Raw genomic sequence first — 8,115 nt, 5'->3', positions numbered from 1 at the left:
ACGCACAGCCACCTAGCATGCCTGGCTGGCACACCACGCATCACCCAGCCCAGCACTTGCGTGCTGCTAGCAAGCCACACCTTGTGCTGGGCGCTGGGCGCTGCGGCCATGCTATCGCAGGCACACGCACACGCATGTGTGGTGCTGCTGCCTTGCTATCGCAGGCACACGCACATGCATGCGTGATTCTCGCACAACTAGCATAGCCATGACCAGCAAACGCATGGCACCTAGCACGCCAGCACCACTCGCCCATGCTCGCACAGCTATGGGCATCCAGGCCAGCACGCACTAGCGCTGTGCTTGGTACGTGGCCTGCGATGGTGCCTAGCACTCACGCAAGGCCAGCGCTGCCTGCCAGCTTGCTGTGCTATGGTGCAAACGCACACGCACACACGCATGTGCCTAGCACTGCGATGGTGTTGTGCGTGGTGCTAGGGGGTTGCGATGGTGCTCACACTTACGCACATGCACATGGGTGCTGTGCTTGGTGCGATAGGGCTGCGATAGTCCCCATGCGCACCCAGGCTAGCACGCTGCTAGCTGCGATGGGCTGCCTGGTGCTTGTGGGGCTTGCGATAGCTGCTATGCGCACCCAGGCACCCATGCTAGCATGCTGCTAGCTTGCGATGGGCTGCTAGGGCACGCGTAGGCTGCGATAGTACCTAGCACACCATGGTGCGCCTAGCACACACATGGTGCGCCTAGGCTTGCGATGAGCTAGCCTAGCCTAGCTACGGCTACGCTCATACTTGTTGCTTGTGATTTTGGGGCGTTCGGTCTCGACGCCCTAGGCTCGATTTTCGACGTCTGTATTCGTAAAACTCTGTCGACTCATTAATCCTTTCGGATTATTTCGTCGTCTCGGATCGGTGATTCGATTGGGTTCGACCCGAAGGGTTCAGTTAAGATTAAGCTGTAACATCAATTGCACATTGATATTACTGATCGGAAGCGGCCTCCACCTAGGCATTCCGATCACTTGACCTTACTGAAGAATTAGCTCCTTAATAATTCTGAACCCTCTATCGGAAGAATACACTTGTTGGAAGGATACCATTCCTTTCAGGGGGAGGTCTAAAACTGGAAAAATGAGTAGGCGGTATTGCAGAGGGGTGGGGGTGGTCGGGGAATGTGGGTGGTTAGGTTTGAGATTGGGAGAAAGAGAGGAGGTGGAGGTGGGGGATCGAAGGCCGGCCGGCGAAGGTGGAGCTGGGCGCTGGCGTTGGTGGGGGTGGGGGAGAGGTGGCTGGTGGACGCTGAAAGGGGAGGGGCTGCTGGGGCTGGGAATTTTTGGGAATTTTTTGTTTTTGTTTTTGTTTTTTTTTTTTACTTTTTTCTATTTTTTTAAATTTATTATTTAAAATATAGTTTAAATAATTTTTTAATAAAAAAAATCAAAGGTTAATCATTTTAACTAAAAAGGTTAGTCATAAACCTAAAAAAGGCCACTATGGTCAATTTTTCTAAACCTTGGTGCCATTGAAGAGAGTTGGAAAAAAGTTCGTCTTCCACGTAGAAAAGTTAAATTCATGAGGCCACCTTGTAGAATTTTCCTTATTATAAAGTCTAAAAGAATTGAAAACAAAAAAAATCATAACAAATAAATAGATAATCTTTAGACTAAGAAAGAATTTTAGCGTTTTAAGTATCAATCAACAATAATCATATTTGTTGACCCGAAATTGACTCCACACGAATATTTGTTGACTCGAAATCGACCTGGCTCGAAATGATCCGGCTCAAATCTGACCTAAACGACCTATTTACCAGGTTTCTTCATATCCTTTGACTTAGTACCCTTCCTCTTCTTTATAAATCAATGTTTCTCAAGAGAAAAACATAAATTAAAAAACAAATAATATACAAACATTTTTTTTGTTTTCGACTTTACTAATAATATTAGTATGACGCACGAGCCCAAATACTAGCTCTTATCAATATTGTAACCAATGATATGCATATATGCATATATGCATATACGTATGTACATATAAAATATTTTCTGATATGGCATCAATGTGTGCATACTAAAATCACACGTCGATATGTATATTTACAGTTTATTGTATTTTAATATTTCTACTTTTAGACATCTTACCCATCACCCTCAGAATGTTCGTTAGCTTTTACCAAGATAAATACCTTATCTAAAGTTTATAAAATAAGGCGAAGATAACAAATCCTATGTAACTCGAGTACTTCCATAAAAGGAATAATAGACAAGATCCGGTGCAAACACGAGGATGATATTAGTCATATACCATACGTCCATACCCAATCAAAAATCACAAATACCAAGACCCAAAACTCCAAAAAAATACAATTATCATCGTAATATTCATGAAAATCAAAGGGCAAATAATAATCAAAGATAACCAAATTTATTTTATTTTATTTTATTTATATATACTTTGAACGGTCGAAATCCCACATTTCCAAATCTCTCTCTTTCTTTCTCTCTCTAGTTTCTCTCTCTACCCCTACTACCACTCACTCTCTCTGTGCTGACACCCATTTTTAGCACCTCACCCAACAACAATGGCGGCTATGGCGCTCATTGGGGCGATAACTGTTCCATCCAAAACTACCCATCTTGCATTTTCGTCGTCTTCCTCTGTTTCCGGCGATAAGTTTTTACCGACGCTTTCGTCGTCGTCTCGTCGCCATTGCCGATTCTCTTACGACGCTAAACGAGCTCCAATTGTTGCCTCTCCTAAGGCTGTTTCTGATTCTCAGAATTCGCAGACTTGTCTTGATCCTGAAGCTAGCCGCGTGAGTTTTTTTGATTGATTTTGATTTTTGTAACATTGTTTTTGATTTGTTCGTTTGATTTTATTTCTAAATTGTTAAATTGAACCAACAATTTCGAATTCCTGCTTTTTAATTAGTAGTTTATTGATAAAAATGTGATAGGACGATATCTACAATAAAATTCAAAATTAGAAAATGGATCAAATAATAATATTCTAATTTGGGAAAATAATTTATTATGTGATAATGTAAATTGAAAATTGAGAAGAAGAAAAAAAAATTAAAATTTGAGATTACCAATTTGTTACGGCAAGTGTTATCTTGATTCTCTCATATATTTGAATGTTTGAAATAGATTTTAATTGTTGTTGAATCCCAATGCATCTTCTCCGGTGCATTATTTTGGTGCTCGAAAAGTGTTATTTTGGGTATGGATACATTATATTTTATGTCCGAATTAATTTAAGAATGTATGACAAAATCACGGGTTAATGTACCTTTGACAATGCATAATCCGTAAGGGTTGTATGTATCATTTTCTTTTTTAAAAAAAAATTAAATTTTTAATCTTTAGAAATGGAAGTAAAGGAAAGCATACTTAACAGGCTATTCTTTCTTTGGAGGTTTGTAGGCTGTAGGAGTAATATTTTACTCTATATTCGCCTTTAATTATCGCTAATTTAGGCAACCACTTGGGCTATTGGAATACAATTTGGAGTGTTTTTTTGGGTAAGAAGTATTACTTCAATTCAATTCATATACAAAAGTGAGAATAATGTAAAGTTTTCTGGCCCTTGTCCCCTGATCAAAGGTTTTCCTTTTTGCGTGTAAGGGCCACAAAGGCTAGAGATGGATCAGTGGATGTTAGCTAGTTTAGTTGCTGAAAACGTGGGGCCAATTTCATTACGTGGGTTTAAATTCCGTCATATTAGAGCCTATGCACAAAAATTTAAAGTAGCGTAGGCTAGATAATTGATTGAATCTCGAAATGTTTTGGATGTTGATGCTTGTAACCAGAGGATCTTTTGAATCTTGAGGCGTTATTTGTGGTGAATGTATTCATAGAACAACCTCATCAGTTGAATGTGTGTATGAATAAGAAAGTTTGTACTGCATTGGATTATGAATTAATATTTTATGTAAATTGTGATGCAGAGTGTTCTTGGTATTATACTTGGAGGTGGTGCTGGCACACGTCTCTACCCGCTTACGAAGAAGAGAGCAAAGCCTGCAGTGCCCCTTGGTGCTAATTATAGGCTAATTGACATCCCAGTGAGCAACTGTTTGAACAGTAACATTTCCAAAATATATGTTCTTACCCAATTCAATTCTGCATCTCTCAACCGTCATCTTTCCCGGGCATATGCTAGTAATATGGGAGGCTACAAGAATGAAGGGTTTGTAGAAGTTCTTGCTGCTCAGCAAAGTCCAGAAAATCCAAACTGGTTTCAGGTGTGCTAGTGATTATGATCTTCCTAGCTTCTTTGTCCCTACCATATCTTGTTTATATGCCAAAATGCTTAGTTATTTGATTCCATGTTCTTCTGTGAATCAACAATCTATAATGTTATGATTGCAGGGTACAGCTGATGCTGTTAGGCAATACTTGTGGCTATTCGAAGAGCACAATGTTCTGGAGTTCTTGATTCTAGCTGGTGACCATTTGTATCGAATGGATTATGAAAGATTTATCCAAGCTCACAGAGAGACTGATGCAGACATTACTGTTGCTGCACTGCCGATGGATGAAAAGCGTGCTACTGCATTTGGATTGATGAAAATTGACGAAGAAGGAAGAATAATAGAGTTTGCTGAGAAACCGAAAGGAGAACAATTGCAAGCTATGAAGGTAGAATTCATAGAAACAAAATGATTATTTACAATGCTGATTACCTTTTATACCTCTGAAAGAATTCTCTAGCCACTCTGTCTCTGATCACCTGTAGGTTGATACCACAATCCTGGGTCTAGATGATGAAAGGGCAAAAGAATTGCCATTCATAGCTAGCATGGGTATTTATGTTATCAGCAAAGATGTGATGCTAAACTTGCTTCGTGATAAATTTCCTGATGCTAATGATTTTGGAAGTGAAGTTATCCCAGGCGCGACTTCCATAGGGCTAAGAGTATGTTTCGCTTCTCTCTCATATGTTTTCAGTGTGGTTTCTTCTGCTCACCTTTTGCTTATACTGTATAGGTTCAAGCTTACTTGTACGATGGTTACTGGGAAGATATTGGTACAATCGAGGCCTTTTACAATGCCAACTTGGGTATCACCAAAAAGCCGGTGCCTGATTTCAGGTAATCATAATGCATGGAGCATATGTGATGCTTTATCAATTTTACTACTGTGATTTTGTATGATTTATGCTCTATTCTGAAGCACCAATCATGTTGTGGTTCTTTCTGAAGCTTCTATGATCGTTCATCTCCAATTTATACACAACCTCGGTATTTGCCTCCTTCAAAGATGCTTGACGCCGATATCACTGACAGTGTCATTGGTGAAGGCTGTGTGATTAAGGTAAGAATTTCGCAAGCACCAAGGAAACTGTGTTGCAATAAACATTGTGTTCAATACTTACTAGCTTCTTACTGTTGCCGCTTGTGATGTTTTTTTTTTCCCTAATGTATACTACACTTGTAGATATGCTTAATACTTTCTAAATGGAACTTGTGTTTTTATCCTAAATTGAATTTCTTCCTCTACAGAACTGCAAGATTCATCATTCTGTTATTGGTCTTCGATCTTGCATTTCGGAAGGTGCAATTATTGAGGATACGCTGCTAATGGGTGCTGATTATTATGAGGTATGTGTACAGATGCTCATGACTCTGGGCCGCTGGCCTTAGTATTTTTGGTAGCAAAAGTTGTACTCCATACTAATTGAAAATAATATTTAGTATTTTGTTGTTTGGATATGGACCAAACTTAACTCAGCAAATGGTTCAAGCTAGTTGCTCTGCTTTTATCACACTTTCAGTGGTTTGTTAATGTTATTTAATGATGCAGACTGATGCTGATAGGAAACTCCTAGCTGGTAAGGGTAGTGTACCTATTGGCATTGGGCAGAATACCCATATAAAAAGAGCTATTATTGACAAGAATGCGCGGATTGGAGACAATGTTAAGGTTAGAAGCTCAGTAAAAACTCTCATTTGTACATCTGTACATGTGTTTGATTACATTACATTTTAGCTTGCACGTATCTTACAGATTTTAACTTCTAATTTTACACAACTGAGAGATCAAGCTATACAACTAAGATTACATCCAAACATTTTAAACTTTATGATGCCAAATTGTCCATATTTGACAATATAGAACAAAGTTATGCCAAATATAGTATAATTTTTAATAGTCTAAGAAGCTATTCTTTTATTTTGCATCCTAGGTCACCATTCTTTTACATTTGTCATTTGGCACTAATATGAAATATCTGTCAAAAGTTGGAGTTAATTCGACCTTCCTGTTATTGCAGATTATTAACAGTGACAATGTACAAGAAGCAGCAAGAGAAACAGACGGATATTTCATCAAGAGTGGTATTGTCACAGTAATCAAGGATGCCTTGATTCCGAGTGGAACAGTAATCTAAAAATGGTGCATATACCAAGCAAAAGTACCTCTAAGTATCCCACTGCAAGGCCTCTCCTACCTCTTGCTTCAATCTTTGAGTATGTAAATATTATGATCTTTGTGCCGATGGGCAGCGGTAGTGCTATAAATTGGACGAGAGGATATGAGAAATGGTATTGTAGAGACATTTTGGCTTCTGTAGGCACAAAATTTTGTTTAATGCCATACCATAATAAATATCTTGGGTTAGAGAAAAAAAAAAAAAAAAAAAAAAAGAAGATAATAATCCAACCCTGTTCACTAGTTTCAGTATTTCAGATCTAAATAGTGGCTGATATTGTCCCATACTAGTAAGTATACTTTGTCTTGAGTCATTCCTAATGCTAACCATGGAACATGAGACGCAACCTTCTTATATGCCCGACTATTTTTGATAACTAAGCTCACCAACTATATGATTGTTGTATGTCAAGCAAGACTCCGCGTAGTTTATGGGGTTTTCATTTTGTAACCTTGACATCACAAAGTCAAATCAATCAACTACACGTACCTTGGGAGTGAGAAACCGTGTTGGGGGTTTCCACCTTGAATATAGATGTTCTAATACATCTTGTTTGCTTTCTCATTAATGTGACCTTATTAGTAAGGACAGTGACCAGTATCAATGTTTTATGAATGAATGAGTTGGATGTGAAACTCTCTCTCCCCAGCTATGTTGATTTAGATAGGCCAGGCATTAGAACATACATACGTCAGCCGAACTAAATTATGTGACAAGAACGTTTACATCAGCTTCTTCAATTCAACAAGTTTTCTAAAGAGCTTTGTGTGTTCTGCTTGTATTTTTTTTATTTTTTTTTTACAAAGAGGAACTTTATAAATAAAGAACAAATTACAACCTAACGGAGCTAAAAAAAGAAACTAAAAACAACCAAACACACCTAGCGAAATACAAAAACACCAAAAGAAAAACCTTCTGTATCGAAGCTGAGCCGACACACCCAAACAAACCCACATACGGGGTATGCCACTTACCAAAAGAGGAAACACGAAGTGAATGACTAAACCAGAGTAGCCTTGCATCCTACCATTTACCTTGGAGTCTGGACAACAAAAACGTTGTTACCAAAAACCTTGTTCCGGAGCAAGAGTTGCCAACTGAACCAAAACCTTCAGGAGCAAGAGTTGCCAACTGAACCAAAACCTTCAGGAAGGACAAAGTGTGCAAAGTAATACTAGTGAAGGGAACCGTAACTTGCAATGACATTGAAGCAAATTTGCGATGGAAGTTGTGTAGACACAAAACACCCGAAAGTTGAAAGCATCCTGTTGTTGAAAACAAGACCCGTGACACGACTTTACTCCTGGGGACGAAAAGCATAGCCACCTCCCAAGAGTCTGGAAGCCAAAGCAAGAGAGTTGTATGTTTTAAGGATCCTGTCATCAGGAACTTTACACCAAAATGCAAGTTCCTTTCCTGCAATTCTACCCATAGAGAATGCAAGAAAATGGAGGACTTTGTTAACAGCGATGACTGACTTTGTTATCACTAACACCAACAATGAGATGATAGTAACTGAATGAGTACCCAAATCATCCCCAACCAAGACGCAACAGGAATAACAATCAAACCTCTCCCCTCATAACCACCTTCTCTCTGCAACATTGCAGGGAAAACCTTTCACTTGCACAAATAACACCACCCTCTGTAAAACAACACAGAGGAAATCACTCAAAGTACTAATGAGGGAAGTCACCCATCCAATGGGAAAACTCCCCTT

General features: G+C 39.1%; 1 protein-coding gene across 1 annotated transcript; it reads left to right on the top strand.

The window, feature by feature from the left end:
* Nucleotides 1–2,411: 2,411 nt before the first annotated feature.
* LOC110712021 (glucose-1-phosphate adenylyltransferase small subunit, chloroplastic/amyloplastic-like) lies at nucleotides 2,412–6,691 on the top strand. Its single transcript, XM_021890450.1, has 9 exons — nucleotides 2,412–2,775; nucleotides 3,910–4,206; nucleotides 4,334–4,603; nucleotides 4,701–4,880; nucleotides 4,952–5,055; nucleotides 5,167–5,278; nucleotides 5,467–5,565; nucleotides 5,768–5,887; nucleotides 6,237–6,691. The coding sequence occupies exons 1-9, from the start codon at nucleotides 2,542–2,544 to the stop codon at nucleotides 6,351–6,353; spliced, it is 1,533 nt and encodes a 510-aa protein (XP_021746142.1). The 5' UTR covers nucleotides 2,412–2,541; the 3' UTR covers nucleotides 6,354–6,691.
* The last annotated feature ends 1,424 nt before the right edge of the window (nucleotides 6,692–8,115 follow it).

The sequence above is a fragment of the Chenopodium quinoa genome, unplaced genomic scaffold, assembly GCF_001683475.1.
Source record: "Chenopodium quinoa cultivar QQ74 unplaced genomic scaffold, ASM168347v1, whole genome shotgun sequence".
NCBI classification, from domain to species: Eukaryota; Viridiplantae; Streptophyta; class Magnoliopsida; order Caryophyllales; family Amaranthaceae; genus Chenopodium; species Chenopodium quinoa.
This window is presented reverse-complemented; position numbering and strand designations above follow the sequence as displayed.

Excerpts from the sequence above, each read along its gene's own strand:
- LOC110712021 (XM_021890450.1), top strand. The coding sequence starts at position 2,542 with ATGGCGGCTATGGCGCTCATTGGGGCGATAACTGTTCCATCCAAAACT. Across the intron at positions 5,056-5,166 it reads AAGCCGGTGCCTGATTTCAG|CTTCTATGATCGTTCATCTC; the intron begins GTAATCATAATG and ends TTCTTTCTGAAG. Across the intron at positions 5,888-6,236 it reads GGATTGGAGACAATGTTAAG|ATTATTAACAGTGACAATGT; the intron begins GTTAGAAGCTCA and ends CTGTTATTGCAG.